Source organism: Colobus angolensis, unplaced genomic scaffold, assembly GCF_000951035.1.
Source record: "Colobus angolensis palliatus isolate OR3802 unplaced genomic scaffold, Cang.pa_1.0 Scaffold15, whole genome shotgun sequence".
In the NCBI taxonomy this organism is placed as follows: Eukaryota; Metazoa; Chordata; class Mammalia; order Primates; family Cercopithecidae; genus Colobus; species Colobus angolensis.
Genome location: NW_012114599.1, coordinates 4,812,648 through 4,832,075, shown reverse-complemented (window position 1 = coordinate 4,832,075; position 19,428 = coordinate 4,812,648). Strand labels below are relative to the sequence as shown.

Genomic DNA, 19,428 nt, shown 5'->3' with positions numbered 1-19,428 from the left:
ACAGGGTTTCACCGTGTTAGCCAGGATGGTCTCGATCTCCTGACCTCGTGATCCGCCCGTCTCGGCCTCCCAAAGTGCTGGGATTACAGGCTTGAGACACTGCGCCCGGCCATTTTTCAATAACATTCTATTGTTTAAAAGGATCTAGCTCAAACTTTTTGCAAGATATACAAAACTACCTATACATGATCCCACCCAGTTTGCCTCTTTTGGCTCATCTTTGACCATTTTGTTTTGTTTGTTTTCTTGAGACAGAGTCTCACTCTGTCGCCCAGGATGAAGTGCAGTGGTGCGATCTTGGCTCACTGCAACCACTGCCTCCTGGGTTCAAGTGATTCTCCTTCCTCAGCCTCCCGTGTAGCTGGAATTATAGGTGCAGACCACCAAGCCTGGCTAATTTTTGTATTTTTAGAAGATACAAGATCTGAATATCAGTAAGGTTACATACATGACTGTGAAATAAGTCCATGGTTTCACTAAGATGGTTTCACCGTGTTGGCCAAGCTGGTCTGGAATTCCTGACCTCAAATGATCCACCTGCCTCGGCCTCCCAAAGTGCTGGGATTACAGGTATGAGCCACTGCATCTGGCCATCTTTGACCATTTTGGTTCTTCTAATTGTAGTGATGTCCTCCTCAATTCTGAGCTTTTACACATGCTGCTCCCTCTGCCTAATTCCTTCTCTTACTTTAGATCTTGATTAAATGTTACCTCCTAAGAAGGGCAATTCTGACCATAGTAACCAAAGTAACTTCTCAGCGGGTAACATTTAATCAAGACCTAAAACAGGAGAAGGAACTAATCAAGTAGTGATGAAGAGGATTAAGGAATAGTACACAAAGGTCCTAAGATGGATGGGAAAGAGTCATGTTCTTCAATCTGGGAGATGACCGTTGAGGCCTACCCAAAGTAAATGGGGGCAGATTGGCATGAAATGAGAGAGGGGTGAGATTGTGTATGACCTTAGGAGACATGATTAGGAGACTGGATTTTAAGTTTCTGTAATAAAAGTTTCTGTAACAAGTTTTGGAAAAGTTTTAATTTGGGAAGTGACATGATTTAATTTATATTTTAAGATCATTTTTCTGATGATATGTAAAATGGGTTGGAAAGGAACAAGAGGGAAAGCCAAAAGCCTGGTTAGGAGTCTTTACCAGTGGTCCAAGTAAAAGATAACTAGAGTGATGATGGTAGAGATGGAGAAATTTGGACAGGTTCAATATATATTTTGGTTAATACGTGTTTCTGAAAATATGTTAAACATGATGACATGATGGTATACATAATTTGGGGTGTATAAACATTTTATTAGGTTATAACTACACCATCAAATTAGTGATTTACTGAATATGAATTGTTTGCATGAGACAAACTGATTAAAGTAAGTAACAGACTTGGTGGTATGGAGACATGGCAAAGATCACAAAGCTAGTTAGGGATACACTGTTAATGGACATGATGGCAGGATAAGGAAATGAGAATAAAAAAATCTTTTCCAGTGTTCTAGCTTGAACAAATGAGTAAATAGCAATGAAATAAAGAAGAGCTGAATCGGGGCTGGAGAAGTAAAGTTCAATTGTAGACAGTTTGTTTGAGAAGTCAGTGAAACATCCACCTGGAGATTGTTAGATAAGCAGCAAAATACTGTGTAGCTCAGAGGGGATTCTGGGATGATGACAGTAGTTGCTATGTTCCTTCAATCCACGGCCATGGATAAGATTATTCAGGAAGAAATTAAAGAGAGAAAAAGGACCAGGACCAAGTGCTGAGAAACCTCCAAATTTAGAGGTCAAATGGAGGAAAAGTTTGAAAAGCAGACTGAGGAGAATAAGCTTCGAAGGTAAGAGAAAAGTCAGAAAAAGGTGGAGTCATAAAGCCCAAGGAAAAGAGTCTTCCAAGGAGGAAATGGTCAAATATGTCCAATCAGCTGAGAGAGCTTATTCAAGAGGATGAAAGAAAAACAACCACTGGGTTAAAATATGTAACACCTTGGGGTGACACCGACAAAGGTTTTAAGGAAGGAGTGGAAGCCAGACCCAAGCAGGTTAAAGAATAAATGGAAGGTGAAGAAGTAACTAATAATGAAGTTGTACCTGTAAGGTAGTCCCACTCTATAAATTATTATGAAAAATTAATGAGACTACCATTTAGTTTTTCTTTCTGGCATTCCTGAGTTTTCTTTTAAAATTTTTCTTTCCTCCTTTCCTGACAACGTTTTGAACTTACTAGTTATAACCAGTGGTTCTTACAAGTCACAGATCATAGTGAAGAAGCCAGCTGTCAACCAATCTATTTAAGAGCTTTTCAACCTGAGGAAACTGATTTAAGAAAAAAACAAGATACTATATATATATATATATATATATATATATATATATGAAACTATTGCAGAAGCTGCTAATCTGTATTGTACAAATAGGCAAATGACATGTTTGACCAAAGGATTTAGTCTTCTCTCTTTAATTATTCAATTTCTTTTTCATATCTTGTTCAAATTATCACTATTAAAGATTTTGGGAATTATTTTTGTAGGCAGAGCAGAGCAGGATGATGTGGAAGATAAAGAAATGTGATATCTGGATGGATGCTAGTCTTTGAATATCACTAGCTGGCTTGTAAGTATAATGGAGTAAGTTCATCTTGCCATCTGGCTAATGTAAAATGGAAAGCTGAGGTACTTGCCAATAAGAACTGTAGAACTGAATGAATTCAATAAGGTTTAGATCAGCAACACTTGATCATCAAACATTTCCAGTTTCTAAATACAGGTCCACTGTCAGTCAAGCTGTGAGTTCCAGAATTACTAACTTCAAAAAAACAGATCTGGGGCCGGGCATGGTGGCTCATGCCTGTAATCCCAGCACTTTGGGAGGCCAAGGTGGGTGGATCACCTGAAGTCAGGAGTTCGAGACCAGCCTGACCAACATGGTGAAACCCCACCTCTACTAAAAAATACAAAACAAAATTAGCCGGGCATGGTGGTGGACGCCTGTAATCCCAGCTACTTGGAAGCTGAGGCAGGAGAATTGCCTGAATCCAGGAAGCGGAGGTTGCAGTGAGCCGAGATCACGCCATCGCACTCCAGCCTGGGTGACAAAGCAAGACTCCGTCTCAAGCAAACAAACAAAAAACAGATCTGTAGGCCTCAACCATAGAGATTTTCATTACGCAGATGTGGGGTGAGATCCAGGAATCCCCATTTCTAAAAAAGCTCCCCAGGATTTCTGATATACAGTTAGACTGCAGCAGTTGATACTCAAGAGTCCCCAAACTCACAGGCAATAATTTGTTGCTAAGGTAGTAAGACAGAGGTATAGAATCATGAAATTTTAGCATCTGGAAGACTTTCCAGAGAATGACAAGTTGAAACTCGCTTTTTTTTTTTTTTTTTTGAGACAGGGTATCCCTCTGTCACCCAGGCTGAAGTGCAGTGGCACAATCTTACTGTGCCTCAACCTCACTGCAGACTCCACCTCCAAGGCTCAATCAATCCTCCCACCTCAGCCTTCCAAGTAGCTGGGATTGCAGGCGTGAGCCACCATACCCAGCTAATTTTTAGTATTTTTGGTAGAGATGGGGTTTTGCCATGTTGCCAAGGCTGGTCTCAAATTCCTGAGCTCGGACAATCTGCTCACCTTGGCCTCCCAGTGTTCTGGTATTACTGGTGTGAGCCACTATGCCTGATCAGAACTCCCTATCTTTTTCAGTCAGGAAGATTAAGAGTCCTGATTAAGCCGGGCGCAGTGGCTCAAGCCTGTAATCCCAGCACTTTGGGAGGCCGAGATAGGCGGATCATGAGGTCAGGAGATCGAGACCATCCTGGCTAACATGGTGAAACCCTGTCTCTACTAAAAAATACAAAAAACTAGCCGGGCGAGGTGGCGGGCGCCTGTAGTCCCAGTTACTTGGGAGGCTGAGGCAGGAGAATGGCGTAAACCCGGGAGCCGGAGCTTGCAGTGAGCTTTTGCCTTCTAGCATTCCCATTACACATGCTACTTTCTGTTCCTTAACTTATATTAGGTAATAGCTCTTTAAACAGATATATTTTAATTTACATAAAAGCACTAACTACTTTTTCTACTTTACTGCACCCTATAAAAGTGGATCGAGTTGGAACTCAGTCAATGCTTGCTGAAAGAAGGAAATGTGCATTCTTGTCTACAGGTGTTTTCACAGCTGCAGGGACATTTATAAAGCTTCCCCAGGTCTTAGTCATCAAAAAAGATGAAGACTATGGCTTTTACATTACATCATTTCTCATAGAGGGAATGGTTGATACATGACATGCAAAAGCAGGATTACTGTCTCAGGTAAAGGAACTACTAAAAGAACTATGAATACTTGGAGTCACTGAGTCAGGTTAAAGTTTCCAGGTAGTGGGAATCTATAAAAGAGAACTGAAAAGTTGCTTCAGGAACAAATGGAGGGAAAATCTAGTCAACCTTCTGTTTACAGCGTGAGCTAACATCACAGCTGTTGCTCTGATGGTAATTCCTGCCTACTATTTATAAACTAAGAGTTAAGACAAAGTACAACATGACAAAATGTTCTAAACACAAATCAAAATAAAATAACCTAAAGGTCCAAAATTTAGTTCAATAGGTGAAATTAAAAATTTTCTTTCTAAAGTAGGAAAGATGTACAAAAACCACAAAAATGAAATAAAAGGAAGATATAAAGTATTTCTAAATGAGTGAATAAGAAAGTGCTAAACTAAGGTAAGACGCTATGAAAAGGAAAAGAATTTCAAAGACTAAAACATAAAGAGTAAAGTCTAGGTAGACTTGGGGGCTAACATATAAAAAGTTAAAAGCAAAAGAGACACACACACAACACCCAAATAGGTATCAGCTAAGATAAGGGCGAAAATTGAACAAAAACTAGAAAAACTGAGTAAAATTAGATTAAAAAGATAGTTTCTAAAATGAGAAGAATCTGCCCAAGTGTCCATCAATAGAAGAATGGATAAACGAAATGTGGTTTATACATACAAAGGAATATTATTCAACTATAAAAAGAAATGAAGTTATGATACATGCATACAACACAGATGAACTCTGAAAGCATTATGCTAAGCCACTGAATTGCATACTTTAAAATGGATCAAGTGGAAAAACTTTGTTATACATATATTTTATCCAAAGAAAGGAGGAAGCCAAAACAGACTAAAAGAAGAATCAGTATGCGACAAACCAGAAATTAAAATAAGAAAATAAAAAATATATTAAAATCATAAATATGTGAAATTATTGCAAGAACACCACCCCCAAATATCATTAAGGAACCTAAGGAACATAAGAAGTAAAAGGTAGGAGAGGGATGTCAACGCAGTAGCAGCACAATTAGAGAATTTAATCTCAAGTAGGATGACCATATAATTTACCATTCTAACCAGGACATATTTGAGAGGAAAGGGGACACTATTAATAATTGCACAGGGACAACAGGTGTAGGCTGGAGCTGTCCCAGGCATAAGTGGATATGTGGTCACTCTCTATATAAGGGCAATCGGGTCCTCAAGGTTGAGTTCACGCCCACAGCTTGGGGTCTGGCAGAAGTACAATACTCCGACAGTATCTTCCTGAAGGACTCAAGTGGTCAAAAACGCAAGACTGTTTTTCATTTTTTTACAGAGAAATAAAACACAATTCATGGCCTTTACTGAAGTGTACTGATTCGTGATTCATAAAACAATGAGCATATCATGAGATTTTGTTAAGAGCTATAATTTAGTGTTCTTGAAATTTTAGAAGGCTGAATTATACTTTGAAATGCACTGGCAGGCATACTAAGGAAGTCCTGAGGTGAATCATTTTATATAAACCTACATTTTTATATATTACATTAGAGCCCTATAAATATGTGTATACACTCTTTTTTTTTTTTTTTTTTGAGACAGAGTCTCCCTGTCACCCAGGCTGGAGTGCTGTGGTGTAATCTCAGCTCACCGCAACCGCTGCCTCCCGGGTTCAAGAGATTCTCCTGCCTCAGCCTCCCAACTAGCTGGGATTACAGGTGGGTGCCATGACGCCCGACTAATTTTTGTATTTTTAGTAGAGACAGGGTTTTACTATGTTGGCCAGGTTGGTCTCGAACTCCTGACTTCAGGTGATCTGCCTGCCTCGATGGACATATTCGTTTATACTTACATTTGACTAGAGACAACTGAGACTTGAAAATTTGAAAAATCAAGTTAGAATTACTGAGAAAATTAGTAGCTCTGATGTTCTACCCATTCTTTAAACTAAAATTAATCTTAATGACCTACAAATAGGTTAACTTAAACAGTCCATACCTTACATGAGAAGCTCCGACTTGGGATGTTTCTTGCTAACTCTGATATCTTGGGTTTATTCTGAAGACACTTGGTTAGGTGATATTTTTTCAATTTTATTCTATTGTAATAATGATCAGCGAAGTTATAGTGATTCAAATGCTGTTTCTGCATGCATTTTCCAAGGTGAGGAATACTATACTTCAAAGCTTGGAGAAATAATTTGGTCTTCTGCTGCATGATACCAAAGTCCCTGGTTTATGCTCCTTTTGGGGCTGCCAGCACATGAATGATTTTATAGGTATGATTACAGAGTAGTGGGTTCTCAGAGTATCTAAGATCAGCAGTTCTCATTGCTCCTTTTCAGGGCCACGCCCCGCTTAGGTTATGAGTAACTTCAGACAGCTGATAACTTAGGCTAACTAAATCTAAAAACGTGTGTAAGTTAAAGTTTCATTCAAATCATACTTCTTGGCAGATGTGACTTAAATGTCTCATTTGTAAAATTAATCCTATCAGGCTCAAACTATGCAGCACTGATTCTGGCACACATAGGGGCAAACTAAAACAAAAAACAAAACAAGAAACAAAATAAAAATTTGCAAATAAGTACACGGACTTAATGGGATATCTCAGGAACTCAGGGCTATAAAAGGTAAAAAGCCTTTGGTCTTACATAATTATGAACATATCTTTGGTATGTATGTGGAAGATAAACTGGAAAAGCCTAATTATTTAATAAAGGTGGGGGAGGGAAGATTAATTATTGTTGAGTGTTAACTAAGTGCCAGGTGCTTTTATCTTCTTTGTCTAATTTAAATTTTATATGGACTTGATAAAGTAGATACTACAATGCACATTTTACAAGTTGCCAAACTGTGGCTGTGGGAGGTTCTAAGCAACTGTTCCAGGTCACTTGGACAGTAAGCTATATAGCAAAAAATCCAATTTGTTTTGGTTCCAAATATTGGAAAACTCAACTATGGATTTTAATGTTAAAAAGGTATTTAGTGCTTTAATTAAAAACAACAAAAAAACCCTGCAAGATGCACAAATAAAATGTGAGGCCATCCTGGTTTGTCTGGAGGTAGCTTTTATTAACCTTGAGAGCTAATAAGTAGTTAAGAGTCAGAGAGACCTGGGTTGAGGTCTTAGCTCCAACACTTAACTGTGTCTCTGGGCCTCAGTTTCCTCATCTGCAAAAATAAAATGACACCATTTACCTTCTAGGGTGGTTGTTGTAAAAACAAAATGAGACAGTTTAATGTTAAGACCATACAGTGCCTGGCACGTAGTGACCACTCAATAAATGGCAGTTGCTATGATTTACGTCAGGAATAATCTAGGTCTGTTGCACACAGCTGAACGTCATTATGGACGTCTTCCACAAAATGCCCCCTGGTATCAAAGGTAGAAGGCTGCGTCAAATTTACCATAGATCAAATGCGCTACGACGCCCCCGCCCCCCTTAAACCCTTTCCATGTCGCAGCAAAATAATGGGCGATTGGGGGTAGAGGAGCAACACTAGTTTACTAGCCGACACTAGTTTAAAAAAAGGGGGAAAAAAGACCCGAATAACAAGGGCCTGCAAAGGTCCTACATCACCACGTCCCCACAGCCTTTATCCATCCTTCATCCTCAAGGAGAAGACAGTATGCAAGGCTAGGATGCGGGTGGGGTAGATAAACGGGTGTTCTCGGGAGAACCTATTCGTTTTCCCCATGCAACTCTCTACCCCAGGGATGAGGCGATCTGAACGCAACAGGGAGAGGGACCAGGTGACACGCACGCAGTGCTGGGCCATGAGTCAAAAAGCGAGGACCTGGGGACTGAGGGGTGGGTGGCTGGGTGTGGGGAGGAAGGGTTCGAGAAGGGAAGAGACCAGCACACTCCCCATACATACGCAAATTGAGAGAATCAGTCCGGCTCTGGACAGAAACCAGTGAAGGCAGGCCGGAGAACCTGAAGCTCTCAGAGAGGAGCAGGTGTCACCGCAGGCACGTCCAGCCGAAGTCTGCGTTCCGCAGCCCACAGAAGGACAACCTACCCAGAGCCGCCTAGAGCTGGTTTGCAGCACGCCGAGCTACGTAACCTCAATCTACCACGAGGAACAGGCAGATTTCGCCATCTTTGTTGTGGTCAAGGATTCTTCTTGCGTTCCTGGGTTCTTTAGTCTCAAAATATACAAGACTCTTCGTTCTTTGCTAGTCTTCTGAGCTCGAGATGAAGCAGAGAAGACTAAAACAATGAGGGACAGCGTTCCAGTAGCCCTGCCACATTTCTCTAACCCTCTGGTCCGCCCTCACTCAAGATGGCTACCAGCAAAATGGTGCAATGACGTGACAGCGCGGCCCTGGTTGCCAAGGAGATGCGAGTACCGGAAATGCGGAATTCGGGGAGGGCGCGCATGCCTGGGTCGGTGGGGGGCGGGGGGTGGCGGGCGTCACAGGTCCTGACAGGGAAGAAGTTGGCAGGTCCTGGCAGGGGACGAGCTGCGGTGGCGGCACCTCCGGGTATGGAAGGCTCCAGTGAGATGGAGTCGCGAGTCGCGGACGCTGGGGCTGGTGAGACTGCGCGAGCAGCGGGCGGCGGTCCGGCAGTTGGCTGCACCACTCGGGGGCCCGTAGTCTCGGCGCCCCTGGGAGCCGCCCGGTGGAAGCTCCTGCGGCAGGTAGGGGAGAACCTGCTCGCCTCACCTTTGCCTCTGGTCACTCCCCTCTCAAGTACCGGGGGAGCGACGGTTCGCAGCTCTTTCCTCTTGGCAGCTCTGGGAGTCCCTTCTCAGTTTGCCGGGAGCCACCTGCGAAGCTCCCCCTCGCTTCACCTAAGTGTCCCATCCAAGAGGAGGAATAGGTGGGGTTGGATGAGGAGGAAGACAACCAAGGCTGAGCTCCTGGGAAACTCAGATCGAAGTAGAGGAACCCCTTCTATACATTTTTGTGCGTCTGGGAGACTTTTCCCCTTCTCGTCAGTCTCTGGTGCGCCCGCTGCTCCCCACTGCTCTTTTCCTGCTTCTGTTTTGCCTTCTTCCCCAGGTTTCTTCTAGCTTAACTCCCAGCCTGGTTCTAGTTACCGATGTTCTTCTGCACCCTCTGGCCCCGTCTTTTGCCCAGCGTGGTTGACTGTGCCAGGACTGAGATGCGGCACGCGTTCCCTCAGCATCTTCCGTAAAGCGGAGCGTGCAAGGAGTAGGAAGAGCTGACCTCCTCTCCTACCGAGGTCTCAAAGTTCAATGATTATCGTGTAGTTTGAAGTGATCAGCGAGATTCTCCGTGTCCAAAGTGGTTTAGTCAAAATGTGTTCGTTTGTTGAATGATGGTATCTTCTGGTACTTCCAAGTTTCTGCTGTTATTTAGAACTTCACTCGTGCAAGCTTGACGGAAGTTCTGATTTATGATCACTCACATTCTTCGCTCACTTCTTGAAGTTAAGTCTGGTTATTGTTTTTACATACCAGTGTTATGCCTCTGCCTGAAGTTTTCTGCCTAAAGCTTTACTCAGGAGGACATTTTTCCATTTCTGACAGTTGTGTTTGGAAGTTTCCCAGCTATTGCCACTTTACTTGAGATTGTGCTTTTAGTATTTTGAGGGTCACTTTGTTTGCAGTTGCTTTGAGTCACCTTTTCATACAGTGGTCTTTTAGTGCTTTTGGAGTTATGAGTTAAGTAGATCATTAGAGTTAATTAAAATTTATTTGCTGATGCATTGACAGTCTTTCCAGACCAGTAATGATCTGGTTTTGCTATTGTTACAAATGGTATTACAGGATAAGAAAATGCATGTCCTCACAGATCATCACAGGAAGTACCTGTAATAAAGTAAACATCTGATTTTTTTTTTTTTAATAGTGACCACTGAAATGAGATCTTGGACTCAACCCTCCTCCTCGCACCCCCCCACCCCGCTTTTTTTTTTGAGATGGAGTTTCGCTCTTGTTGTGCAGGCTGGAGTGCAATGGCTGCGATCTCGGCTCACGGCAACCTCCGCCTCCCGGGTTCAAATGATTCTCCTTCTTCAGCTAGGATTACAGGCATACCAGCAGCTAGGATTACAGGCATCCCAGCAGCTGGGATTACAGGCATGCACCACCACACCTGGCTCATTTTTTTTTTTTTTTTAAGTAGAGACGGGGTTTCTCCATGGTGGTCAGGCTGGTCTCGAACTCCCGACCTCAGGTGATCCACCCACCTCCGCTTCCCAAAGTGCTGGGATTACAGGCGTGAGCCACCATGCCCGGCCCCCTCTCGTTTTTTTTTGTTTTTTTTTTTTTGATACAGAGTCTTACCATGTCGTCCAGGCGGGAGTGCAGTGGTGCAATGTTGACTCACTGCAGCCTCTGCCTCCCTGGTTCAAGCAATTCTCCCTTACTTAGCCTCCCGAGTAGCTGGGATTACAGGCGCTCGCCATCACACCCGGCTAATTTTTGTATTTTTAGTAGAGACGGAGTTTCACCATTTTGGCCAGGCTGGTCTCGAACTCTTGACTTCAGGTAATTCACCTGCTTTGCCTCCCAAAGTGCTGGGATTACAGGCCTGAGCCACTGTGCCTGCCGCGCCCACCGCCCCCCCACTTCCTTTTTTTTTTTTAAATGAGCTAGGGTCTTACTTGTTGCCCAGGCAGGTAACTCCTGGGGTCAAGCATGCCTCCCACCTCAGCCTCCTGAGTAGTTGGGATTACAGGGGTATGCCATGATGCCTGGCTTTCAGTGATTCTTAGTATAGTTAAAGCTACAGCATTTACGTTCATTATAAATTGCGGTCTAAATGAGAACAGTGACAAGTTTCAGCTGTGGCTGTTACATGAACTCCCTACACGTTCTGACATTGAAACTTATGGTATACATCTGTCTGCTTAGAGTCTTTTTATCTTCTCTACTTGGTGAATGATTGTTCATTCTTCACACTTCCATTTCAAACTATTCTGTGAAGCCACCCCTAATGCCTCTGGGCTAAGTTAAACCCTCAGCCCACTCTACCAGTGAGCCCCTTATATTATTTTATGATCATGGGATCAGCGTCTCTCTTTCTTACTAGAACGGGCATTCTCCCTGGGAAAAGGTGATGTTTTATTAGTTTATATCCTCTGCGTCTAGCACAGGACCTGGTTAATTGGTTTTTAGTAGATGTTGTTAAGTGTCTGTGGAAAGCCTGAGAGTAAGGTCAGTCTTTAAATGGCGCATAGCACCTAGTCCTTAGTGTATTTTATCAGTAAGGTATTGCTCAGTAAGAACCACAACATCACAGTGGCATACAACAGTTAATATTTATTTTGTTGGTGCATGTGGGGACCACCTGGGAGCTGACTGACATAGGCTGTAGTCACCTGGGTATCTCTATGATGCACATGTGGTCCATATGTCTCTAATCTTTGGACTAGTGGGCTAAAGTCCTCATGGTGATAGCAGAGGTATAAGAGCAAGCCCAACCACAGAAACACATTTTAAACCCCTGCTCACATCATGTGTTTACTTCCAATTGGCCAAAGTAAGATATTTGGCAAAGGCCAAAGTCAAGGGGCAGGGAAATACAACTCCTTCCTTGGAGGTGAAAAAGAGGAAGTGAATCTTTTTCTATTATAATTTAATCGATCACATATATTAAACATTTACAAGCTTTTAGTAAATGTATTTCAAATGAATGAACCATTCCTACTTATATGCATCTAGTACTGGAAAACTATAAGGGATCTAAGCAGTGCTAGAGATACGTGACTCCTTTTCTCTCTCGTGGGACATCTGCAGAACATCTGTTCTGTTCGCTTGTTTTTTCCTTTACAATTCTGTCTTTCCATTACCCTATAGAGGTCCAGTGCTGTCTCATGGCCTTTTACTTTATGTTAACTGTTTAGTATTTTCTGTGTTTTGTAATGAACAAAACACAGGTTTTGAGAGAAAACCTGGTTGACCTAGTGCATCATTTGGTTCCAGGTTACATGATAAATTGCCAACATTTGAGTCAAGCGAGTACTTAAATTAGATGAGGTCTGGAAGTTTATTAATCAATATCAGTAGAGGTTATGGATGTTGTTCTATTTTCCTCTTTGCTGAGTCTCATTACATGTTGACAAAGATGGCCACTGGCAACTCCAGGCTTTCATATCCATCCAGCTAGTAATCCAGAAGAAATAACTCTTTTCCCCAACGTCCAAATCATTTCCTCCAAAGGACTCTGATAGGCCAAGGTTGGACCAATTGCTGTGTCCAGAATGGGGCACTTTGGCTAACCTGGGTCATCAGCCCACCCTGTGGCAGGTAAGGTAACAACCTCACTAGAATTACATAGAGTAAGGGAGGGGCAGTTCCTAAAAGGAGGTGATGTAGGGCAGATGGAAGAGTAGCAATGACTGTTAAACATGTATTTACAAACCACCTACCGAATGAAAAATCTTGCCTAGAGGTGTGACTACCTGGCTGAAGAATCTGATTATGGAATATTTCACAGTACAATTTATATCAAAGCAGGATGCTTTTACCTGGATTGGCCAGTTGAAAAAGTAGGTTAAGAGGTGAATTGTAATAACAATACATATTCCAAGTGAAGTTATTTTCTGAGTATCAAATCTTTCTAGATATTAATAATTCTTCAAATGTTTATAGTTGGCTTCCAACACCTAAATTGATAGTAAACTTTTAAGCAACTTACCTTTATCTTTCTAAAACATTCAACTTGGCTTTTAGGGTAGTGACAACTCCCTTTTAGCTCTATGTTATTAGTTTTGTAATATTTAATTAATGACAGGTTAAATATTTAATTGATGACAAATTTTATTTGTTATTTTGAAGAACAAGTAGAATAAAAGGGTTTGTGAAAAAGCACAGTTAACTTGGCAAGCGTACAACTTGACACTGGCATCAGATGCATCTAAATCTTGATCCAGTCCTAGGTCTACCACTTGCTGTGTGCTCTTCACTGATTTATATCAAGTATTTAGATTGTTATGGAATGTATTTTTGTTTCACCTTTATTCTTGACTTTGTTTTATATCCTTACTTTTGCTTTCTTTTTTTCTTTCTCATCCACTTTTCACAAATGGTATCTTGTTGTATTGTTCATCTCTTTAAGCCATCTTAAATCCTTTTGGTAATAGGTGTGATGTAAGTCTTCTGTAAGTTGTCGGAATTTGGACAACTTTTTACTTTTCTAACCTCAGTTTTATCTTCACCTAATGGGAGCAATAACGCATACTTTGGAGGGTTGTTTTGAGTATTTGACATAATATTTGTAAAATGCTTAGCTTGGAATCTGCCACGTCATAGACTCACCATAAATAGTAGCTATTATTATTATTATTATTATTTGAGACAGAGTCTCACTTCATCACCCAGGCTGAAGTGCAGTGGTGTGATCCCAGCTCACTGCAACTTCCATGTCCTGGGTTCAAACGATTCTTGTGCCTTAGTCTTCTGAGTAGCTGGGACTACAGGTGCACACCACCACACCTGGCTAATTTTTGTATTTTTTTTAGCAGGGATGGGGTTTTGCCATGTTGCCCAGGCTGGTCTTGAACTCCTGAGCTTAAGCATTCTGCCCACCTCAGCCTCCCAAAGTGCTGGGATTACAGGTGTGACCACTATGCCTGGCCTGTTGCTGTGTCTTAAAAATGGGAAACAATGTAGCTTCTGCATATAAAGGATAAGGTTTTCTGGTTTTTACTTGCATCCCTGAGCATAGATTCATATATAAATATAGGGATTCAGAGTTCTGTTTACTGTCCTCCTAACTGTAGGGTAACTGGAATTGGCCATTTTTATTGGGGGGATCCCAAATGTCAGTATCTACAGGTCTTTTTTTTCTCGTTCCAGTATCCCAGAAAGGAAACCAGGTTAAGCATCCCTAATCCAAAAATTCAAGATCTTAAATGCTCCAATATCTGAAACTTTTTGAGAGCCAACATGTTGCCACGAATGGAAAATTCCATGCTTGACTTCATGTGACGAGTTGCAATTAAAATACAATCAAAACTTTGTTTTGTGCATAAAATTATTTTAAAAATTGTATAAAATTGCCTTCAGGCCATGTGTATAAGGTATATATGAAAAATAAATGAATTTCATGTTTAGACTTGGGTCCCATAACAAGCCTTCTCTTTATGTTTTGCAAATATTCCCAAATCCAAACAAATCCAAAATCTGAACAAATTCAAAATCCAAAACACTTCTGGTTCCATTTTGAATAAGGGGTACTCATTCTATATTGCAATCTCCTCTCTGGCAGATATGACTCGCTGCCTATTATCTAGAAGCTAAGTGAAGGAAAGGGATATTGATCAGAATGAAGAGCCTGTTATACTACTTTTAGCTGTACTTGATGTTTAAGATCAGAACTGTTACTCATCTTCTCTAGAAATGTACCTATGAAAGTTCCATTGTGGGGAAGTGTAGTTGCCTGGTGTTGATGATGTAATCAGGGCATCTAGCTACTCTTCTAAAAGTTTTTCAACCAGTACTTTTGTGTTTAGCCTTACTCCTCTATCCAACTGCTACATCTGGTCTTCATAAGTGTTTCCGTATAGTTATGATCAGTTTAGTTAGTTCTGAAGTAAACAAACATTTCAGGTTAATAAATGGGTTTTCGACTTCCATTGTGTTCAGTTTTATACATTGTTTACCTAATGGGTTTAGGGACCTTAGGACTTGATGTCTTTTTTTTTTTCTTCTGATACTTAATCTTTTGACATGAACTTACTTGGCATAGCATTGATATTTGACTAAATGGCTTATTGACTTACTTAGGAGATTGAGAAAATGCCTTGACTAATTCCTTCACCCCAGATAATTTCATTTGAATATTATTTAATTATATAACATGGGTATTTGAAGGAGGTCTTCTAAAAGTTGTAGATGATAAGGTTATAATCTACCATAAGGTTAATTTGATGGGAGATTTGAGTATCCTCTCAGTTCATAAAACTACAAATATTATTGATGGCCTTAAAATAACTGTATCTTCTTTTTAAAGAAACATCAAAAGTAATTTGACTTGATCTCCTATTGTAATTACTTTTACCTAACATGGATTATATAAATGTCTTACTTGTTCTAAATATGTTGCCTGTTACTTTCATTGAATATTAGCTTGTTGTCATATTGTAGATCATGCAGATCATACTAAACTATGAAAGCCCCTTCCAGTATTATACATGTGGTAACTTAAATTATTTTTTACATTAGTGGTTTATGGTGCCATTACCTTGACATCAGAGTACCTTGGTGCCATTACCTTGACATCAGAGTAATTTAGACTATAAAAAGGTATTTACTGTTTGGAGTTTAATTGGGTAAGATTGAAGACAATTCATAATATCTACATTTTATATTTTTAAAATTTAATATTTTGTTTTTTCCTAAGATTTTTGTAAACTCTGTTGAGTAGTTTGTTTTTCTTCCTGTTGCCCATAGTTGACAGACAATAAGACCCTGTATTAATATTATTATTTTTAAACAGAATCTTGCTCTCTTGCCCAGGCTGGAGTGCAGTAGTGCAATCTGGCTCAAACAATTCTCATGCCTCCTGTGCCTTCTGCCTCCCAGGCTCAAACAATTGTCGTGCCTCAGCCTCCCAAGAACCTGGGATTACAGGTGCATGCCATGCACTGCCTAATTTTTGCCTTTTTAGTAGAGATGGGGTTTCACCATGTTGGCCAGGCTGGTATTGAGCGCCTGGCCTCCAGCGATCTACCCATCTTTGCCTCTGAAAGTGCTGGGATTACAAGCATGAGCCACCATGCCTGGCTAGGACCCTGCTTTTGATTAAGGCTTTTAAACAATTAAAAACAAATAAAACCTTCAAAGAGAGGCTACCTTTTCTGATCCTCCATTTAAAAAACTAACCTTCTGGCCGGGTGTGGTGGCTCAAGCCTGTAGTCCCAGCACTTTGGGAGGCCGAGACGGGCGGATCACGAGGTCAGGAGATCGAGACCATCCTGGCTAACACAGTGAAACCCCGTCTCTACTAAAAATATAAAAAACTAGCCGGGCAAGGTGGCGGGCGCCTGTAGTCCCAGCTACTCGGGAGGCTGAGGCAGGAGAATGGCGTGAACCCGGGAGGCGGAGCTTGCAGTGATCTGAGATCTGGCCACTGCACTCCAGCCTGGGCGATAGAGCGAGACTCCGTCTAAAAAAAAAAAAAAAAAAGCTAACCTTCTAAAACTTCTACATTGTATATACAATTTAAACATATTTTTTCTATGAGATATATTCATACTGATATATTTTCTCGATTGTTTTGATCTCAGTTTGCCCTTCTACACATAAGACTTATGCATTGTTGGAATAAGGGTTTCTTTTTAGAAAATAGAAACCACTCTAGCTACTTTAAGCAGAAGGGGGTTTAGCATAGTGAATTAAGTGCTTACAAAATCATTGGAGAAACAGTCTAAGAATGAATCCCAGAACAGCAGAGTCCCAGCACAGTATAAAGCTGAAATTGGCCAGCCAAGAGAAATACTGCCTCTACCACAATGAAGAACCTGAAGCTGTCTCCAGGATTACATCACTTTAGCTGTGATCTTTGATGAACAGGAAGCTGCTGTGCCATGACTATAGATTCTAGAAGCATACCTTGCTTCTAGATCTGTACCAGGAGAGGTGATGTCACTTGTGCTTCCTCTCACTCTCCATTAAATTAGAGTCAACACTGGGACCTCTGTTAAAGCTGCTTCAGAAAAACCAAGTATCTCTACAACTATTCTAACCAGCACAAGTTGGTGAATTATAGTTAACACCATCTTTCCTTCTTTCAAATGTCATGTTAGTGTTAGTGCATCTGAGTAGTTAAACCAAAATCACACCTGAAACTCTGGCTGCTAAGGATTCCGGGAAATACAGTTTCTAACTTTCCAGCTCTATAAAATAGAAAGGTATCTTGGAAGCTGGAATGGATAGGTGATGCCAGTTTATCATATTCTCTACAAGCAGAGGTATTAAGAGTATAGGGTCTGTAGTCAGGCCAGCTTGTATTTTAACTTTGGGTTTGCCTCTTGTGAACTCTCTGATGTTGGGCAAATTACTTAACTGACCTGTGTTCTAGTTTTTTCTCTCACGTAATGGGTATCTATCCCATAGTGGTGTTTGAGTATTTAACGAAGAATGTAGTAAGACTTGCATTAATTCTTACTCAGACATTTCATATAATTTTCTTGTGAGCAATCTGGGCCTGGATTATTCTTTGTGGTAAGTTTTATATGTATGAATTCAGTTTTTGAAATAGTTTAGAGTATTGGGATTTTCCATTTCTTCTTGTGTCAGTTTTATTAGTTGTGTTTTTCTAGAAATTTGTCCATTTCATCTAAATTTTCAAAGTTAGTTTTCATAAATATCCCTTCATTATTATTTTTTAATGTCTACAGGATTTATATTATAGTAATCTCCCTATATCACGTTGATACTTCTTCCTTTTTTTATTAGTCTTATTAAGGATTTATCAATTTTATCAATCTTTTCAAGGAAACAACCTTTAGTGCTATTGATTCTCTCTCCTATGTTTGTTTTCTATTTCATTAACTTGTACTCTTTCAGGGATCTAATTTGCTTATTTTTCAAATTTTTGCAATGAATGCTTATTAACTTTTGACCTTTCCATATTTTTTCTCTAAGCCTGGATTTAGCTGCATATGTTTTGAAATGTATTTCTATTATTCAATTCAAAATTACTTTATAATTTTATTTGTTTTTTTTCAGAGATAGAGCCTCACTCGTCACCCAGTTTGGAGTGCAATGGCTTGATCATTGCTCACTGCAGCCTCAAACTCCTAAGCTCAAGCAATCCTCTTGCCTCAGCCTCTTGAGTAGTTAGGACTACAGGCACACACCACCACATCCTGCTAATTATTTTTATTTTTAAATTTTTTTGAGACAGAGTCTCGCTGTTGTCACCCAGGCTGGAGTGCAATGGCATAATCTTGGCTTACTGCAACCTCCGCCTCCTGGGTTCAAGCGATTCTCCTGCCTCAGCCTCCCTGTTAGCTGGGATTACAGGCCCCCGCCACCACGCCTGACTAATTTTTGTGTTTTTAGTAAGGATGGGGTTTCACCATGTTGGCCAGGCTGGTCTCAAACTTCTGATCTCTGGTGATCTACCCTCCTCGGCCTCCCCAGAGTGCTGGGATTACAGGCATGAGCCACTGTGCCCAGCCTATTTTTATTTTTTGTAGATATGGGGTCTTGTCATGTTGCTCAGGCTGGTCTGGAACTCCTGGCCTCAAGCAGTCCTCCTGCCTCAGTCTTCCCAAGTGTTGGGATTACAGGCATGAGCCACTGCACCTGGCCTATAATTTTTATTGTGTGTTATTTTTCTGGTTTGTAGGTTATTTATAAGTACATTGCCTAGTTTCCAAATATATTTGGCTTTTCAAATATCTATTTATTTTTGTTTGCTTATGAGTCAGAAGTTATTTTATATCTAAGATTTTTCTATCATGGGAAATGTCAAACATATATAAAACTAGAGAGAAGAATACAATAATCATTCAGGTACTGATAAGCTTTAGCAATTTTAACTCATGAACAATGGTGTTTAATCTCACTTCTCCCATTGCCCCCCACACCATTATTTTGAAGCAAATCTCACATATCATTTTTTTCTTTAAATGTTTCATTATGAACTTATAAAAATGACATTAAAAAATCACAATACCACATCAACCCAAAATAATTAATTGATGTCGTGAAAGATCTGATCAGTTTTCAAATTTTTCTCATTTTATCATAATTTTTCTGTATAATTTGATTATTTTGGAATAGGAGCCAAATAAAATCCAAACATTATTATTGGGTGATATCTCCCACACTTTAAAATCTGTCTTTCAACAACACCAGCAAAATTATTCATTATGCTAAAACATACATACCTTGCATACTCAATATATCTCCCCATTCCTAGGTAAGCTTTGAAATTCAACTTTTCTCTCCTAGCTCCGTAGGCTATTAAAGATGCAGCATATCTTCTCGATTCTTTCTTTTGGAATTGACAAATATCCCCAGGAGAAAAGTGGTTGCAAAAGTCAGAGTAACCTTCGTAGGTTTTCTCCTTTTAAACATGATCAGACCGGCCGGGTGCGGTGGCTCAAGCCTGTAATCCCAGCACTTTGGGAGGCCAAGACGGGCGGATGACGAGGTCAGCAGATCAAGACCATCCTGGCTAACACGGTGAAACCC

At 40.6% G+C, this 19,428-nt stretch overlaps 2 protein-coding genes across 6 annotated transcripts in view; one reads left to right on the top strand and one right to left on the bottom strand.

Moving 5' to 3' along the window:
* PREPL (prolyl endopeptidase-like) overlaps positions 1-8,660 on the bottom strand; it is a 52,785-nt gene extending 44,125 nt beyond the window's left edge. The window contains exons 1-3 of one of the 5 annotated variants that reach the window (XM_011935897.1): positions 8,179-8,292; positions 7,413-7,470; positions 6,296-6,549 (exon numbers count right to left, since the gene is read on the bottom strand). In XM_011935897.1, coding sequence (XP_011791287.1) covers positions 6,296-6,514 — 219 coding nt within the window. In that variant the 5' untranslated portion in view covers positions 6,515-6,549; positions 7,413-7,470; positions 8,179-8,292. Of the gene's footprint in view, positions 1-6,295; positions 6,837-7,412; positions 7,471-8,178 lie in introns of all 5 variants that reach the window. The other 4 variants (XM_011935896.1, XM_011935894.1, XM_011935899.1 and 1 more) reach the window with 4 other exon arrangements.
* A 16-nt stretch (positions 8,661-8,676) lies between these two features.
* Positions 8,677-19,428, top strand: part of CAMKMT (calmodulin-lysine N-methyltransferase) — a 435,068-nt gene continuing 424,316 nt past the window's right edge. The window contains exon 1 of the mRNA XM_011935893.1: positions 8,677-8,946. Within this exon, the coding sequence (XP_011791283.1) occupies positions 8,683-8,946 (264 nt within the window). The 5' untranslated portion in view covers positions 8,677-8,682. The remainder of the gene's footprint in view (positions 8,947-19,428) is intronic.